The 20,145-nt window shown below is 40.3% G+C and overlaps 1 protein-coding gene across 2 annotated transcripts in view; it reads left to right on the plus strand.

The window, feature by feature from the left end:
• Positions 1-20,145, plus strand: part of ATP11C (ATPase phospholipid transporting 11C) — a 184,949-nt gene that overhangs the window by 129,783 nt on the left and 35,021 nt on the right. For both annotated transcript variants that reach the window (XM_045839388.1, XM_045839387.1), the window contains exons 19-22: positions 2,748-3,011; positions 6,859-7,033; positions 12,113-12,215; positions 13,430-13,575. In XM_045839388.1, the coding sequence (XP_045695344.1) occupies positions 2,748-3,011; positions 6,859-7,033; positions 12,113-12,215; positions 13,430-13,575 (688 nt within the window). The remainder of the gene's footprint in view (positions 1-2,747; positions 3,012-6,858; positions 7,034-12,112; positions 12,216-13,429; positions 13,576-20,145) is intronic.

The following is a 20,145-nucleotide window of genomic DNA, read 5'->3' on the forward strand; positions in this document are numbered from 1 at the left end:
TTGCATACTTTAAAATGATTTTCTTTAACTAATAGATTGAGCTCTGACAGACATGATTGTAGGGCTTCAGCAATGATCTTCCTGAAAATTTTACACTCTTAATATTTTAGGGTATTTTTAGAAAGTATATTTTATTGATTATGCTATTACAGTTGTCCCATTTCCCTCCTTCACCCTGCACACCCTCTCCCACCCACATTCTCCCCCTTTAGTTCATGTCCATGTGTCATAGGTTCTTTAGCTTCTACATTTCCCATACTATTCTTGCACTCCCCCTGTCTATTTTCTACCTACCATCTATGCTACTTACTCTCTGTACCTTTTCCCCCTCTCTCCTCCTCCCACTCCCCTGTTGCTAGCCCTCCATGTGATCTCCATTTCTGTGGCTCTGTTCTTGTTCTAGTTGTTTCCTTAGTTTGTTTTTGTTTTTGTTTTAGGTGTGATTGTTAATAATTGTGAGTTTGCTGTCATTATACTATACATGTTTTTTATCTTCTTTTTCTTAGATAAGTCCCTTTAACATTTCATGTAATAAGGGCTTGGTGATGATGAAGTCCTTTCACTTGACCTTATCTGAGAAGCACTTTATCTGCCCTTCCATTCTAAATAAAAGCTTTGCTGGATAGAGCAATCTGGGATATAGGACCTTGCCTTTCATGGCTTGGAATACTTTTTTCCAGCCCCTTCTTGCCTATAAGGTCTCTTTTTGGAAATCAGCTGACAGTCTGATGGGAACTCATTTGTAGGTAACTGTCTCCTTATCTCTTGCTGCTTCTAGGATTCTCTCCTTCATTTTTACCTTGGCTAATGTAATTATGATGTGCCCTGGTGTGTTCCTTCTTGGGTCCAACTTCTTTGGGACTCTCTGGGCTTCCTGGACTTCCTGGAAGTCCATTTCCTTTGCCAGAATGGGGAAGTTCTCCTTTATTATTTGTTCAAATAACTTTTCCACTTGTTGCTCTTCTTCTTCTCTCTCTGGTACTCCTATAATTCAGATGTTGGAACGTTTAAAGATGCCCCAGAGGTTCCTACGCCTCTCCTCATTTTTTTGAATTCTTATTTGTTCATTCTTTTCTGTGTGGTTGTTTCTTTTTTCCTTCTGGTCCACTCCATTGATGTGAGACCCAGCTTTCCATCACTATTGGTTCCCTGTATATTTTTCTTCATTTCACTTATTGTAGCCTTAATTTTTTCATCTAATTTGCGACCAAAATCAACCAATTCTGTGAGCTTCCTCATCACCAGTGTTTTGACTTGTGCATCTGATACATTGGCTATCTCTCAGTCGCTTAAAAGGATGGGTTGTGGGGCCTTCATTTGGTCTTCCGTTTGAGCCATCTCTCTCTCTCTCTCTCTCTTTTTTTTTTTCTGGTCTGGTCATGCCTGTTACTGTGAGGGGCGGAGCCTTAGGTGTTCACTAGGGCTGGGCACTCCAGTTGCTGGGTTGTGACGGTTGTATGTGGGGGCGGGGTCAAGAGGGAACAATGGCAGTTGCTCCATTCTCCGTGGGACCTGAGTCCCTTCTGCTGCTTCCCCCAAGCAAACTGGGCCCCTCTGGTGCCAATTCCCATGTGGGTGGACTTGTGCACGCGGTGGGACCCTCCAAGGACCTCCCCTGTGAGGCTGGGTGTCTCTCCCTGTGCCTCAACCCCCACAGGTGTCCTCAATCAGTGTCCTGAAGCTCTATTTCCCAGCGCTGGGATCCTGGGTTGCGTGCACTGCCTTGCTTTACAATCACTGCCTCACTGGGTCTGCCAGCTGCCGCTTGCACACTCAGGGTCCACCCGCAGCAGTCTTGCGCACCCCGGATGCCTTTCGTGCCCAGTCCCAGTGCTCTCTGCTCTTGGCGCCGCAGCCCGTGCCTGGCTGCCCGACTCCACCCCTCCTACCAGTCTGGATGAACGTGTCTGTTTCAACTTCTTGGTTATCCGACTTCCATTCAGATCAATTTTCTGGAAGTTCTGGTTGTTATTCTGTTTCTAAATTGTTGTCCCTATCTTGGTTGTGCGAGGAGGCACAGTGTGTCCACCTATGTCTCCATCTTGGCCGGAAGTCCAAGATTTTTTTTTGTTTTTAGAAATTATAAGTGCAAATTGTGAGACTTAACCAAACAAAAAATTACAAACATGCATGTAGCCACATTGGAAGCTACTGAAATTCTAATGAAATTCATTTAGTCTAATTTCATTTTTATTCTCTTGCCAAAAGGAACTCAAAGAAAGCATCATGCTCTTTTTATCACTGCCTTTCAGAATTATGCTTAAATTCTCTTTCAGGATGGTTCACTTTCCTAATCTTAAAGCTGCTTGGAGATGGGATTCACTAACTTCCCTCAATATCTCATTAAAACATCTTTGGCCCTTTCTGTTTTGGACCATGTTAAGTATTTGTGTGGTGAGATGTAAAATATAATGTAATATGCCAATGTGACAATGAATAAGAATGCTTGCTGAGTTTCTGAACATTTTAGCTAAGAATGATGATTCTTAATTCTGCCATAGGATACCAGTTATATCAAGAGATGTCATGAATTTTTCCAAACCTCATTGTTTGAATTTCACTCTAATAAGTAAAATTACGCCAGAGAAAACACACCCAGAGTAGAGGATATATAAGAAAACCAACTGTGATAACATGCCTAGACTCTAGAAATGCTGTGAATTGTGAACATACTCTCTTTAATAAGCCTTCTTGCAGAATCCCTGTGAGGAGTTTTTGAGAATAACAAGATTTCCTTTGTGCTCCAGGCTACAAGATCAAGCAGCTGAAACCATTGAAGCTTTGCATGCAGCAGGTCTAAAAGTCTGGGTGCTTACTGGGGATAAGATGGAGACAGCCAGATCCACCTGCTATGCCTGCCGCCTTTTCCAAACCAGCACTGAACTCTTGGAACTGACCACAAAAACCATTGAAGAAAGTGAAAGGAAAGAAGATCGATTACATGAATTGTTGATAGAATATCGTAAGAAGCTGGTGCATGAATTTCCTAAAAGTACTAGAAACCTTAAAAAGTAAGAAATTGCATTAGTTTCTTATATTTATTTATTTTTAAAGATTTTTTATTTATTTATTTATTTTAGAGAAGGAAAGGGAGGCAGAAAGAGAGGGTGAGAGGCATCAATGTGTGGTTACCTCTCACGTGCCACCTACTGGGGACATGGCCCATAACTCAGGCATGTACCCTGACTGGGAATCGAACTAGCGACCCTTTGGTCGGCAGGCTGGCACTCAAGCCAATGAGCCACACCAGCCAGGGCTAGTTTCTTTTATTTAGACATTGGTACAGATGTAAATCACAGGTGCTTATGCAGGAGGCTCCATTTTTCATCATACTGTGTTTGCAGGTGTTTTATCCTTGTAACTTAAATCTTGCCCTGAGGATGTGGCTAACAGCCCAGTTGACATTAATTGGCACTTTCAACCTTACCTTTAATTTCAAAGAAAACACTGAACCTGTCAAAGTCTAGGGGACTAGTTCAGATTCTCGATGTTTAGGGTCTGGATATTTAGCATTGATATTCTGGCCTGGTCCATGTTAAGAAATAAAATGCTACTTTTCACAGTCTCTTAAACTGAATGTAATACAACTGGTCTTTGTAATAGTTTCCCTGTATTTTGAGACCCTGGAGTCATTTTCTGTGTGGATATTCATGCCCCAGAATTCCAAAGGGAACCAAATTCTTGTTAACATGGACACTTCAACTCTGCTTTCAACTAGCTACTTCAGAAGAACTTGTGGGACCTAAGAATCTCAAGGAAAGCCACTGATCCACATTAATTCAGTGATGTATTTTTCTATACATATCACTAACCAAGGCTTAGCCTTGCCTAAACCAATTACTGGGATTTACCTTGGCCATAAACATATTGGTTTCCTCTTCAGGATTGCCACAGGATGTACCTGCACTAAATTCAAAGAACCCCCTAGATAATACTATTTTCCATTTCTTGAGCATGCTTTTTGCTCTGGAAACAATGTTAGCCACTTTATATAATTATTCTCATTTAATCTTCACTACAACCCAGTAAAGCAATCTTATTTTCCTCATTTTTTAGATAGGGAAACTGAGGCTCAGAGAGATGAAATGACTTAATTCAAGATGACAAAGCTATTTAATAAGGGATGGAACAAGTCTGTCCAGTTCCAGAGCCCATGCTGTATCTTTAACAATATCTGCTTTCTCATCTTTCATGTTTAGACCAACTTTAAAGATGAATAGCCCACATTTTTGAGGCTACGGCCAATTCTGAAACAGCTGTTGTTCTGGTATTAGGGTATCAATGAGAGTAAACAGGTTTTTATTAATTGCCTATGAGTAATGTGTCCTTTCTTTAGCCAGAGATACTTACAAAGGCAGTCCAAAATACATGCATTTTACTTGTCCATTTGTCTTAGTCTGCTTAGGCTATCACTGGGTAGCTTAAACAGTGGAAACTAATTTCTCACATCTGGTGTGGTCCCTGTTTCTAGCTTGCAGAGAGAGAGAGGAAGCTCTGGTGTCTCTTTTCTCTTATAAGGGCACTGGTCCTATCATAAAGGCCTCAGCATTTAAACCTAAATATTTCCCAAAGGCTGCATCTCCAAATACCACCATCACATTGCGGGTAAGGGCTTCAACATAGGACTTGGTACAGGACACAGTTCAGTCCATAGCACCATTCAGCTGCTCTGGGGCACTTTTATGAAAGCCAGGGCTTATGGAAAACTTCACTCACCGGCTCAGAACATTCCCTCTTTCCCCAGCTCACATAGGTGTCAGACCTAGAATCACCTTGTCCAGCTTCTACTCCTTTGTCCCTTCCACTTCAGACCAGCTACTGAGCCTTATTCATGTCCCCAGTTTCACCACTCGTGCTCCCCATCAGGTCTATAGCGACTCAAGCCTCAAATCCCTCTAGCCCCTCGCCAGCCAAATGGGCCTTGAATGTAAAGTACTGACTATATACCATGTCTCTGCTCAGAAACCTTTAGTGGTTCTCCATGACCCACAGAGTCAGTTTGCATCTAAGGCCTCAAGTGACATTTTCAACTTGTTTTCCTGGTGCAACACGGCATACATTCTCTCCCCCCACCAATTTCTGCCCTGTCTTTTGAAGTTCCATTTCAGATATTACAGCTGACAAAGAACCCACTGTTCTTCCTGTGTATTTATTATGCCAGTCATTGGATATTGACTATTTTATATCTTGTTTGGATGGGTATCATCTATCATATATGCTTCTGTCACCACAAGGACCTTTTCTGTTCTCCAAGGAAAGATTAGTTAATAATTCTTTTCATTCTTCTGCATAGCGTAGATAAAGTGGATGCTGACAATATTGCTTGCTTGCTTGCTTATTGAGCCACTGTTTTCTGCACATGAAGTTAGCTCTGTGGGTGGGGGAGCAAAGAAGAACACATGTTTGCTAATTGCTTTAATTAGTGAAAAAATGGTCATAAAATTATGAAGGAAAATATGAATAAGTACAAAATGTTATGGTATTAGCAGTATACACCCAAGAAATATGGACTAAAGGGAAGATGGGGCTTATTAGGCTCTTGCTACTCAAAGTTTTAGTCCCAAGAACAGCAGCTCCATGATCACCAGAAGCTTGTTAGGAATACAGAATTTCATATCCCACCACAAACCTGCTGAATCCGAATCTGCAAGAGTCCCAGAAACTTGAACAACATTCCTCTAAACATTCAACTTTGAGAACCATCAAGTTAGACAAATGAATCTATAATGATGAGATCAAGCTGTGTCTAATATTTTCACCATAGTGGTTCTCAAACGGCACCCTGGATTTCCTGAGCTCATATGGACTAATCACTATTTTTTTCTTCATTGTAAAAAAAAAACAACATGTTAATTGGTAGAATTTTCTCAGTTGGAAGTTTTCCCTCAAATGTTTTTCTTAAATACTTGGCACTGGTTACATTTTTCTCTCCCGGTACCTAATACCTCTTAGTCCTGGCTGTGCATGAGAATCACCTACTGAGCTTTTTAAAGCATACCTATGTATAGCTGAGTCCTTCCCAAGATACTCTGATTTAATTTGTCTGGGGATAGACCTTAGCCATAGCCAGTTTTTTAAAGCTGCTCAGATGATTCTAATGGGAAGGCTATGGTTGAAGACCACTAACCTAGTATAAAATGATACTTAAGGAACCTATAGCACCATATGGTATAAACACCATATATTTTAGGTACTTCATCTTATTTGAGAAGCCAGGTAACTTGATGGTTTATGTCACTCGGGAAAAAAATATTAGGAAAAGGTATTCTGTGACTGTATACCCCAAAGCCATTTTGTCTTTTCCTTGTAGTGTTAAGGAGTTTTTAGACTGATTAATGATTTGTCTTCATATCAGAGTTTAATCTGTATTTCCAAAATTCACCTGTAGTTTCTTTTTTTTTTTTTAACGGACTTTAAAAAATTTTTTTCACGCAAGGACATTTTTGTTGTTGTTTTTAGAGAGAGGAAGGGAGAGAGAGAAACATCAATGCGAGAGAGAAGCATCGATCGGCTGCCTTCTGTTACAGGATCCTTCAGCTACAGGACAATGTTCCAACCGGCTGAGTCACACCAGCCAGGGCTCACTTTCAGTTTCTTATATGGAGACTGACCGCTAGATGTTCATTATTTTTACATCTTTTAGAACTTAACATCATCAGTATAGGCAGCTTGAATATCAAACATTTGATGAAAACTTTGTTGTGCCATTAATTGAGACAGTTGCTTCTTTAGAATTTATAGGAAGCGGATTGATGATGCCTCTCATGTATGACCCTTCTCTTTGTAGTTTAAAAGAAATCGGGGTCCTAAATAGAAGTGTATAATAGATTCAAATGCAGCATTATTTTTCTTTTTCAGAGCATGGACAGACCATCAGGAATATGGATTGATCATCGATGGCTCCACATTGTCACTCATATTAAATTCTAGTCAAGACTCCAGTTCTAACAATTACAAAAGCATTTTCCTACAGATTTGTATGAAGTGCACTGCAGTGCTCTGCTGCCGGATGGCACCGTTGCAGAAAGCACAGGTGACTGGATGTTAATTACTATTCCATTCAGGGGAGTTGTATTACACATGCACAGATGTTCACTTTACTTTCTTTGTTTCTTCTTCAAAGGGCCATTCCTACCTTATTACATCTTCCCTGGCATCATCCTCTTGGTGGTCAAAGCCAGGAGGAGTCTTTGCACCAATTTAAATTAAACCTATGCTTCACTTGTTCCCTTTAAGCGGGCTGCCCAGTTCCTCGCCTTCCAAGCTTCTCTAATGAGTATTTGTGTCTGCTGCCTCCCCTAGCCCCATCCATTCTTTCTTCTCATCTTACTCTGTTGGATCGCCTGGAGGACAGCAGTGGCCTCCTTGCCGAATCCATCATGCTGTCTTCCATTCCCCTGCTCAGTTCTCCGCTGCAGGTGACACTCTCAATTACATTCTCCTTAAAACTCGCCATCCTTGGTTTCCGTGATGGTCCGCAGTCCTGACTTTTTATCCCCCTGCTTGGCAATCTAGTGTCTTTTTATTTGGTTTCATCCTCTGTCTTCTCTCTAATGACCAGTTTTCTCTGGTCTTGACTTTTTCTTTTCATTAAGTCTCATATTTCTGGCTGCCTATAGACAGCTCCATGTGGATTCCCCACTGCCACATTAAATTCTAGCATTCTAAACAGATCCTACAATTTTTGTCCTTCAGGCTAGTTTGTTTCATGTCTTCATTATTCCTGTTACCAGTGCCATTTTTTCTTTTGCTTTCTAACTAAGTCTTCAATACTTCTGGCCCTGCTCTTTTTTTTTTTTAAAGATTGTATTTATTTATTTATTTAGAGAGAGGAGAAGGGAAGGAGAAAGAGAGAGAAAGAAACATCAATGTGTGGTTGCCTCTTACACGCCCCCCACTAGGGGCCTGGCCCACAACCCAGGCATGTGCCCTGACTGGGAATCAAAGCAGTGACCCTTTGGTTCGCAGGCCCGTACTCAATCCACTGAGCTACACCAGCCAAGGCTGACCCTGCTCTTCTTCACTCCATATATAGTCACCCTGTCCTTCTATTGGTTTTACCTCTTGTCATAACTGTCATTTTGGTGCCATTTTTTAAACCTCTTACCTCCAGCCCAGTCCAAGCCCTTACAACTTTACCCAGAGACTGATTTGGTTTCCTTGCTTTCACAATCCCCCTTTTAATCTCTTGCCCCTCACTCCCAAATTAATCTTGTTAAAACGCTCCTTTTCTCGTCATATATTCTTGCTCAGACACTTTCAGTAGTTTCCTAGTCCCTCAGGATGAAGGGCAGATGACTCAGTGTGGCACTGGGGGCTCTCCGTGTTGGCCCTAAATGTGTGCCTACACACTTTGTGTCCACCGTAACTCCCATGTCCCATGTGAATTGTTGTCCATTTGTGTCCTTTCCACATGCCAACCTCCAAGCTTTTCTCACTTTTCTCACATTATTTCCTCATCTGGAATTCTCTCGGAATTCCCCTTGGCCTAACAATCACCGTATTTTTTCGGACCACAAGACACACCTAGGTTTTAAAGGAGGAAAATAGGGGAAAACATTTTTGAAGTAAAAAATGTGGTAAAATATTTAATAACATAAATAACATAATATTTCACCAATGTAAATGTAAACAGAACTCAAGAGCAGCATTAACAACCATTATGCCTCCCAAATGGGGGCGGGGGGTGTGTGTCTTATAACCTGAAAAATATGGTATATTCATAATAAAACCCAGTTCAAGGACCACATGAATATGCTGTCCTTTTCAGCTCCTCCAGCCCACATTGATCTGCTTCACCTTGCTTCCTTGTACTCACTGGATCCAAGGAACTTTAGAGTCTCGGTTACACACTTTTTCACTGCTGTATACACTGTGGCGTATTCTTTCATATGTATTAGCCTTGCTTCTTCAGATTCTTCAACTGCTTGCTCTACACCCATGGGATGGCTGTGTTTTTGGATTCTCCTTTATCTATAAATCACCCCCTGCCTCACACTTGCATGCACGCGTATGCGCGCACGCAAACACAGCCCATCCTAACTTAGGGCATTGTCACTGTCTGCTTTCTTGTCACTCTGAATCCCCACCACAGTCAGCTGCTTTTTTTTTTTTGTTCAACCTTGAGAACCCTGGTTAGCATCAGCTGGGGAAGCACATCCTGCCAGAACAGGATCCGCAGAAATCTCACCCTTTAGTCAGAGGCAATACCCCTCCCCCCCAATTGTTGTTCAAGTTGCTCACCTGGATTTTAACTGCTCCATTGCTCAGGCTGGTGTCTGAATTCCTGACCCAGTGCTGCTTCTCCCACCCAGAATGGGGGGCCCCCTGTGCTGCAGTCCTCGTTCTGTTGTATTTCTATCACTAGAGTCTCTTCTGGGCTATCACTTACTCATCTGTCATGGCCATATAGGTGATTTTCAAGTCACTTCTCCAATCCAAATTGTTGGGTTTCTGCTTTACTTCAATAGCTTCTTACTGAACACATCTTCTTGGGTGTGTCATCACCTCAGCTCAGCCTTCTCTAGAGCCCAACTGTCATTTCTCTTTTATTTTTCATTTGCTACTGAGTGTACTGTACATCCAGGTTTCTAGATTCAAAAGCTTGAAATCTCTGTTGACTTCCCTCATGCTTTACCCTACCACATGACCTCAGTCACTGAACTCTGTCTGTTTTCTAATACATCTTTTGTCGTTTCCATCCATTCGTTTCCCAGTCCAGGCCTTTAACAACTAATTTAACTGCACCTATAACTAGCCTAACCTAACTTCTCTTTGCCTGCAGTCTTGCTTTTTCTTCCATTCCTCTTGCATCCTGCTGCATGTCACTTTCAGAATATCACTCCCTGTCGATCTGGCCCCAGGTATACCTGTCCATTCCCAGTATATGAAAACTCACTGATCTGTTCAAGCCAGCTCTATTTTCTGAGCGTATGCTGTACTTATCTAGCTGTATGCCTTAGAACATGGCATTTCTTCATCTGGAATACTCTTCCAACCCCCTTTTCCCCATCCATGTAAATCTTAACAGTCTTTTATGATATAGATCAGGGGTGTCAAACTTATTTTCATCGGGGGCCATGTCAGCCTCGCGATTGCCTTCAAAGGGCTGAATGTAATGTTAGGACTGTATAAATATAACTACTCCTTAACTAGGGACAAGGAGCTCAGTGCTGCCACTGGGTAGAAACAAGGTGGAGGGCCGGATTTGGCCCATGGGCCTTGTGTTGGACACCTATGATTTAGATCAGAACACTCTTCTATAAAATCACTTCTGATTACTGTGGCATATGGTGTCCTCTTCCTTCTCTGAGATCATAGACCTTCTTATGTGGATGACTTAGATGACACTGATATATATTCCCTTGCACAGATTATTGCATATTGTTATTTTGTATTAATCAAATTTCCTAATATTCTTCTATTCATTCCCTATCTGTACTACTTCATCATATGCTTTTTAAGGTGTGTGACCAATCCTTGTATCTTTTTTGGTATTTTGTACATTGTTTTGCACTTTGAGTTACATGTAGTTATAGTTGATCGATAACTAGCTTTTGGTATATTGATTTCTTTTTCATGAACCTATCCTAGAGATTGAAGAGAAATTCTTAATCCAGGTGACCTGGGGGTCAGTTAAAAAAAAACATGTTTATCTCTCTAAATCTTTCATTATTTTATAGTCCATGATCGTATAGCATTTTATCTTTCTGTGAGGACAAGCTTTAATCTTTTTAATCTATATTTTCATGCAGAAGCTGTCACCCTTGATAATTTCCATTGTCTTTCCTAGACCTTTCCTGGCTGCAGTTTTTCTTCCTTGAGGTACAAGTCATTACTGCACGTAGTATAACAAGTACAATTAGTTTAACCAGTATTGTAGCCAATAAAAAACCAATTTAGTTTGGGTTCTCTAATTTTTTCAAAGACTCACAGATTATTTCTGACAGTCTTAATAAGGTTTTGTAAAAGAACCCGGATGAGAGGAGGGATTGGAGGAAAGCTGGCATTTCACAGTACCATCATTTTGGTGTTCAGTTGGATTGACTGTGTGGCTTTGCGGGTATGCTATTTAATACTAAATGAAACCTAACTGAATTTTGTTTACAGAAAAGACTAGGGGGTGGTTTAGCCTTGTATAAATTATTTTTAATCACTTCAGTTGTGTTTACAGTGGGTTTTGATTATGTTAACTGGTGAAAGCAATTGTGAGGCCAGCATTTTTACAAGGCATTATTTAACTACTGGATTATATAAGCTTTTAAAAGCTGCTAGGTTCCCAGGGATTTTGAGGGTTGACACATAAAGCAGTCATTATCTAAAACATAGAGTAGGAGGACAGCCGCTTACCCAATACACTTCCCACAAGTAACTCCACCAGAAGGTTTATTTTATTCAGTGCCTACCATGAACACAGCATGGAGCTACACTGTGTCAACACCTTGAAGAGACACCCAAGGAACAGTGACAGGCTTTTTACACATACATATCTCAGCTACTTTCTGCAAATCTCACCACCTTTAAGATGATCCCTTTTAAAATGCAGCTACCTATACGAGAGGCGAAGTCATATGGGCAGTGGGAGAACTGTAGTTGCCAGCTACATGAGTGAAATAATTTAACATTAGATAAGCCCCTGGGAATAAGGTGTGAAGGGCACCAATGGGGAGTGGGAGTGTCATCAGGGAGGGGAGAGGAAGAGGTACCCTAAAACATTGTTCTGTCACTTTCCACTTTTGTTCTGTTAGCCCTATGCATGGTGCCCCAAATCAGCTTTCTGGTCTCCACTGTCATGCGTTCAACACTCAATCTCAAAGGACACATGAAGCAATGAAAGAGAGGGAAACATGTTGGTCTTTAATATAGATAAGAAGTAGGGGGTTTTGATAGTTCATACATTCACAGAACCAGAAACGAATGGGCACTGGCATTGTATTTTGAAAAGCTGTGTTCTTCTGCCTCTGAGAATTTGAGACTGTTGTACACACATGCACAAACTCCCTGTTTGCGTGGCCTCCATTTACAAGTGTGAATGAGGCATCTACCCGTAATGTAGTGCAATCTCACATTCAACTTTGACCTTTTCTGTACCTCTTTTGTATTTAATGTTTAGATTGTCAGAATGGTGAAGAATTTAAAAGGCAGCCCAATAACACTGTCGATAGGTGATGGCGCCAATGATGTTAGTATGATCTTGGAATCCCATGTGGGAATAGGTAAGAAACATCTAATGAGATGGCAGCTGTAAGGTATCAGTATTGTTTTTAGCTGGCATGATGTTGTATTCTACAGAGATTGTTTTGGTTGCTCATCCTGAATTCTAATTTGGGAATGATAACTGTTCATGGAATTAGTGTTCTCATATGATCATGTAACGCATCCATCCCAAAGACCGACCTACCCGTGGGGGGAATGTAGGAATACCAAGGTGAGGATCTTTTTACAGGAGTCAAGTAAAGTGAATTTCCCAAACCTGCTGGCAGCACAATTGATCATTTAGCTCTCACTTGGACAGCATGCATGAAACTGTATTGTTTTTCCGTTCCTGGCCAGATCTGCTTACGTTGCTGCACTATATCTTTATAGAGAGATTCTTAACTGTTTGGTACTAAGAAGTGATAATTGCTTGGCTGGTTTTCTGCATGGTGATATTTATGGGTGGTTTGGGCTGTAGTGTTGAATTAATATGTTGGCACGTAACAACAGCTCCTGTACAACCTGTCCCATTCCCCACCCATCCCCCTGGTCAGGCTGCTGGTGGGCAGCCATCCTAATACGCCAGCAAGCCTGTTTATTTTTGAAGGGGGAGAAATAATGGAACTACCATCTTGTGAATTATTGTACTACAGTTTGGATTCCCAAATTCCCCAATTCTTCTCATTTGGAAGTAACCCTGTGTTGTGTGGAATTCTTCCTTCTACTCATTGGTTATTCATTGTGGCAGTGGCCTAAAGCCGCTTGAGTTCAGAGAAACTTGGGCTGCTATTGGGAGTTTCCTTCAGTGAAAGAACTTCACCATCTCATTGTAACATTTCAGTTTTGAGCTCCTAGACCACAGACCCCAGGTCTCTGGGTTGCTTTAATATTGCCCCCAGACTGCTGCCGTGCACAATTAAGCACTAAGTGGCCTTAAACTAATTTTGAGATTTAATTTTTTTTTCTCAAGATAATTTTTGCCTTATAATAATTAAAATAATGATTCTATTTAGTTGTGTATTGTGTTAGAAATAGGTAAGTACCAGTTAAACTTCGTTTTACCATTTATTGCTGTCTCATTGTCATTGTTAAAGAAAGCACTTTTTGCTTACAAAAGCTAAGCTAAACTACATTTAAAGTGGAATATGTAAGCAAGTTAAAAATATGAAAAGAGCAAGTCCGTGTCTTGCTTATTCAATAAAATACTCACCCTATAGAGATTTTCTTTTTTTAGGTATTAAAGGCAAAGAAGGTCGCCAAGCAGCCAGGAATAGCGATTATTCTGTTCCAAAGTTTAAACATTTAAAGAAACTGCTGTTGGCTCACGGACATCTATATTATGTGAGAATAGCACACCTTGTACAATATTTCTTCTATAAGGTATGTGGTCACATATTTGCAATTTAACTAAAGACTACTTAATCCAACGTGGGCTCAGCTTAGTCATGGTGTTTTTCCTTCTTTTCTCGTGTTCCTTTTGTCTTCATACTGAAGTGTGTGGTCATTAAAACAAATCTGTTCATGGAATCAGAAGCTAGAAATTTCTTTTAATGTGAGAGATTTGAGATGAAATTTTCAGCCAGCTTTCTTGAACTATAGTTGAAATACAATAAAATGTTCCCATTAAAAGCATACAGTTCTGCCCTTGGCCAGTGTGGCTCAGTTGGTTGGAGCATTAGCCTGAAAACTGAAAGGTTGAGGGTTTGATCCTGATCAGGTCACATAACTAGGTTGGGGTTCAATCCCCCCTCTGCCCTGGCCCAAGTGGGATGCATATGGGAGGCAAACGATCGATGTTTCTCTCTCTCAGCAATGATGTCCTCAGGTGAGGATAAAACTGTATACAGTTCTATTTTGACAAATGTATACACATTCATGTAACTACCATCCCAATCAAATGTAGGACATTTCTATCACCCCAGAAAGTTCCATGTCTTCCTTCCCATTCTCCTCTACCCTTGACCCAAACAATGACTAATCTGATTTATATTAACATATATATGTAGTATTGTTGAACTAGCTGGTGTGGCTCAGTGGATTGAGTGCTGACTTGCAAACCAAAGAGTCACCAGTTTGATTCCCAGTCAGGACACGTGCCTGGGTTGCGGCCCAGGTCCCCAATGAGGGGTGCGCAAGAGGCAACCACACACTGATGTTTGTCTCCCTTTCTTTCTCCCTCCCTTCCCCTCTTTCTAAAAATAAATAAATAAAATCTTTAACAAATTAAAAAAAAAAAACTAGAACATGTCCATCATCCCAGAAAGTTCTCATGTGCTCCTTCCCATTCTCCTCCACCCCTGACCCAAACAATGACTAATCTAATTTATATTAACATATATAGTATTGTAATACATAGCATATATGTTTAGATATAATTTATACAATAAACACATTAGATATGCTTGTTTTAGTACTAAATAGAATCATAGGTACTCTTGTGTCTGGCCTGTTTCATTTTGCATGTTTTTGAGTTTCATCCATATTGTATCGTCTATCAGTAGTTGGTTCCCTTTTTTATTGTGAACAGTATTCTAAACTACTCTTTTTAGTATTCTCTTTTCAAATGAAATTACACAGGTAACAGCAGATAGAAGCAGGGTTGCGTTGACTAAAAAATGATGGGGCCAGAGCTGTGTACTTGCTCAACTTCACTGTCCTGCCCAGAGGTTCCTCAGAGCAGTTTGGTATCTATGAATATAATTTAAGCCGCTCATTTTACACATAATGAACGTGTCATACATGAAGGTGAAGTAACTAGCCTAAACCATGCACATCATTTTTAGCCAAGACAGCCCAGAAATTGATCTCCTTTCCTGTATTATGTCCAGTGTAGTTTTTTAAAGACTTTTTACATTTAATTTTTAAATCATTTCTGACTTCAGAGACATGGCAAAATTACTGGAAATAATTCTTACATATTCTTTGCCCCGTTTTGCTACCTGTTAATACTTTAGATAACCCACAACAATAGTTATCAAGATTAGTAAGTTGATATCAATTGGCACATTATTTTTTAAAGATTTATTTATTTATTAGAGAGGGGAAGGGAGGGAGAAAGAGAGAGAGAGAGAAACATTAATGTGTTGTTGCCTCTCACGTGGCCCAAAACCCACAACCCAGGCATGTGCCCTGACTGGGAATCGAACCTGCGATGCTTTGGTTCGCAGCCCGAGCTCAATCCACTGAGCTATGCCAGCCAGGGCTAATTGGCACATTATTGATTAGCCTACATACCAGATTGGAATTTTGCCAGTGGTTTATAGAATCTCCATCCATCAGAGTTTGCCTAACATTTGCTTACTGTTAGTTTCAAGTTATGCATTTTTGGCACATGTGGTCAGTATGTCTCATTCCTGACAATGTTGACTTTGGAAACTTGATGGAAATGGTGTTTCCAAGACCCTACAACTTTGTTCTGTGTAATTTCATTTGAAAAGAGCATTCTAGTGGTTACCAGAGGCTGGGGTGAAGGGGAAATGGGGAGATGTTATTTAAGGGTACAGACATGCCACTGAAAGATGAGTAAGTTCTTCAGATTTATGTACAGTATGGTGATTGTAATTAATTATATTGTACTGTATACTTCAAAGTTGCTAAGACTCTAGATCTTCAATGTTGATAATTATGTGATGTGCCAGAGGTGTCAGCTAACATTATGCTAGTAATCAGTTTCAGTAAAAAAAATGTATCAAACCAACATGCACACCTTAAACTTACACAACATTGTATATCAATTATATGTTAATTAAAAAAAAGCCAAGGTCACATATCCCCAGGTCCTGAAAACAGACAGTTAGTGATGGAAGGAGACTTGACGTGGGGAGGTGAACACACAATACAATATACAGATGATGTATCATAGAACTGTACACCTGAAACCTATGCAATTTTATTAATCAATGTCTCCCCAATAAATTCAGTTTTAAAAACCAAAAGAGGCAGTTAGCCTTAGAAGTCACACACACACACACACAAATGGCTTCAACTATGAAGCCCTTCCTGACTCTGCTGTGTACATTTGACCACTCCCTTCTGAGACATCTATGATACGCTTCTTTGTATATTTGCGTCTATTCCTTCTACTGGACCATAAAGCCTGTGATCCCGGTGGGGTGGGGAGAAAACAATCTGCCAGTAAAACAGATATTTTTTTCTGAGTTAAAATCCATTACTGTTATTGTTCTGGTACTCATATTGTTATAGATTTGGCCCCTATGTCCTTTCAACATATCTCTATCATTTTTAAGTTTTTATTTTATTGTGATAAGAGCTCTACTCACTGAACAGATTTTAAAGTATACAATACAGTATTGTGAACTACAGGCACAATATTGTGCAGCAGACCTCATAACTTGCTCATCTTGCATAATGAAAACTTTGCACACATTGAGTAGCAACTCCCTGTTACTCTCTGCCCCCATCCCCAACCTTTTTTCAAGACTTCTTTATTTTCCAGTACCACATGATGTTCTAGGCTCATCTTGTATTTTTTCCTGCTCCTGCCCTAGATTTGAACATTTCTTCAAGGAATACTAGTTTCTTTTCTTTGCAAATAATATTTAGAAATCAAGTCCTGGCTGGTGTGGCTCAGTTGGAGTGTTGTCCTGTACACAAAAGGTTGGGGGTTTGATTCCTGGTCAGGGCATGTAACCAGGTTGCAGGTACAATTCCCTGTCATTGCACATATGGGAGGCAACCAATTGATGTTTTTCTCATCGATGTCTCTGTCTCTTTGTGTCTCCCTCCCTACCTTCCTCCTTGTCTCCCTCCGTCTTCCCACTTCCTCATTCTCTAAAGTCAATAAACAGTTTTTTAAATTAAAAAAAATCAAGATCTAGATGCTAGATGTACTCATTGCTACTGAGCTGAGGTTGGTTGTAGGTCTTCTCAGTGGACAGAGCTGGAAAATATGTATTGGTGTTGGAGTTGGAAGCCAAGGTATCAGTATGAATCCAGCATGTGAACTCAGTTTATACTGATACCTTTGATGCCACCCAACACCACAAAGTTCTTTCTAGCTCTTCCCATTTCCTTATTTGTGACTCCTTTCTCCAGAGATGAGAAACCTGGTTCTCATTACCCTGAATACTTATTTACCCTGTTTACTTATTTGCTCAATCCTAGAGTACATTTAAAGTAAATTCAGAATTGCTAACTCACTCCTGGGACAAACAAACTGACTAACTTGAGTAGTATGTGTGCACTTCTGTTTGTCTTTAGCCTTGGAGTGTATAGTCAAATACTATTTTCAAAGTTACTCTCCCCCCCCCTCATTTTCTTCCATTTCAGTGTGGTGGTGTTATTTCTTTGTAATATACTCAGGTTAAGTTCTTATTTGTGTTCCCTTTGGGTCCTTCCTCGCTAATCTTGCCTGATTTTGATTTTTTGATGATGTGAAACGCATGGTTCTCCTCAAGATGAGGTTCTCTGAGGATGTTGCCTAGTGAGTTAATGCTCTAAATAAAAGGAGAATTATACAACAGTGACTTTTCTCAAATATTTTTATACATAAGTTCTTTTCTAAAATGAAAATGTTGAAGTTCTCTGTAAATGCATACCAATAGAGAGAGCAAAGGGTAACATTGTATGGCCTATTCTTTTGTCTATACAAATTAATGTACGTATACATTGTTTTTAAATACTATATATAATGAGTTTTTTCAGTTTTTATTGCGATATAATTCAAAGAGCAAGCCCTGGCTGGTGTAGCTCAGTGGATTGAGCACGGGCCTGCGAATCAAAGGGTTGCTGGTTCGATTCCCAGTCAGGGCACATGCCTGGGTTGCAGGCCAGGTCCCCAGTGGGGCCACATGAGAGGTAACCACACGTTGATGTTTCTTTCTCTTTCTCCTTCCCTTCCCCTCTCTCTAAGAGTAAATAAATAAAATATTTTTAAAAAATCAAAGAATAAAACTCACTGTAGTGTAAAGTACAGTGGCTTTTAGTATGTTCACTGTGACTTGCAACCATCACCACTAATTCCAGGACATTTCCATCACTCCAATAAGAAACCCCAAACATAGCAGTCAGCCCCAAAGCGCACTGTTTTGCACTTTGCCCTTTTTATTTAATATATTCTGAGCCTTTTTATACTACATTAAATATTAATCTAAAACACAGTTATTGTGCAGTATCCCAAACCCTCATGTTTGGAAACTGAGGTAGTTTCCCCGATAACACCTTGATTTTCTTTTAGCACCAATCAAAATACGTTAAACTGAGCCTGCATACTTACGTTTGTCTACCAGAGAATACAATTTACCAAAGATTTTAATTCAGTTCCAATTTATAGATATATTATCAAGTTAGTGTACCATTTTTCAGTGATTCAAGCAGTTACGGTGTTTTTTACCCTGTATATCATAGGAGGGAAAGCTCAGCAACCGCTTTTATGTGTCAGTTTTCTGTGATGAAACCCAGGTCTTATTAACTTTATGTTTCCAAAAGAATATATAACCTTGACCTCAGGTTTACAGATTTGCTAAGACCCTGTCAACCAGTATCAACTGGTATCCAGGCCAAATATGGTGGTGATTAATAATGATAATTAGCCCAGTATATGTAATATAATTCACTGGTTGACAAAAGTATTTTCTTATTTAATCCTCACAAATATTTTATGAGGCAGTTAGTATTATGTCCATTTAAAATGTGTATAATCTAGGGCTCAGAGACCTTACATAACTTGCCTTTGGAGCCAGCTAGGAGGTGACAGAACAAGATTTCCACAATAGCTGTACTTTCATTCCAGGACTCTGTACATCATAATGATGGGCTCTCGGGCCTTAGACTCAGTAACCTAACAGCCCCGCATGGAGATGGGTTGTTATTCCCTCTTACCTCCCCTTAGTAGGACCGCCCATGAAGATTTGCCGTAGAGATCTGCCAACCATCTGATCTCTAATTCCAGAGGCTTAGTTTGCCTCTTTAAGATTTTGACCTGCAATTCATTCACCTGCCACCAGATGGAAGGAATACTCTGTTCAGGAAAACAAAACAAGCGCTAAAATGGCTCATGTTCACTAGTGTAGTCAGTAATTGAGGCTTCCCGAGGGAGGGGATTATTTATGTAGGTGGTGCCCTCCATCTTCGTAGGATCTCTGTGCCCATTATCTCTTAGTTACTGGCTTAACAGTATTCCTTTTTTTGTGCTGCATTTTGCCCCAAGATGATTTCTAATATTTTTGACCCTCTTTGGCTGATCTAAGGAGCCTTTCTGCATCTTCAGTTTGCCATTGCCTCCCCGCCGGAGTGCTTCCGGGGCAGGTCTTCTTGCTTTCGATTTCTCCATGCCATCTACTTTGCATAATTCAGCCAGGTTAATGTTTGAAAAATGCCACTTTTCCAAAAAAAACAAACAAAACAGCGAACCACTTTTCAGTTGTATTCCAGAAACTTTACTCTCCATTGTCCAGGATTGGTCTGACTTTCAAGGCACCCCATAGTCTCTCCTTGTCTCACCTCGTCTGTTTAAAATACACAAGGCCTTACCTAGGTTTCTGCCATCAACACATCAGATTCATCTTTAGCATCCAATTCAACTGTTAACTTCTCTATTCAATCAGCAGTTATGTTTGAATGTGTTACCAGGTGCCAAGCACTGTTTTAGGCCCTGAGAATCCACAATGGAATAAGATAGGCAAGGGCCTTGTTCTCATGGAAATTACATTCTAGTGGGAGGGTCAGACCTCCCCTTCCCACAAAGCACCCCCATAGCCCCCACTGAGCACTGCCTCCTCTAGCATCAGAACTTTTTAAAGAATAAAGTATGACTCTAGAAATGCTACCTATGATATTTTGCATTCTGCTAGAGCTGATGCATATGGTTGAATGTTGCCCTTCCAGATGATGAGCTCTTTGGAGCTATGACACATATTCTATGCCGTAGGACAGGGGTGTCAAACTCATTTTCACCTGGGGCCACATTAGCCTCGCAGTTGCCTTCAAAGG

Source organism: Phyllostomus hastatus, unplaced genomic scaffold (genome assembly GCF_019186645.2).
Source record: "Phyllostomus hastatus isolate PE091 unplaced genomic scaffold, TTU_PhHast_1.1 phas_contig_30, whole genome shotgun sequence".
Classification (NCBI taxonomy): domain Eukaryota; kingdom Metazoa; phylum Chordata; class Mammalia; order Chiroptera; family Phyllostomidae; genus Phyllostomus; species Phyllostomus hastatus.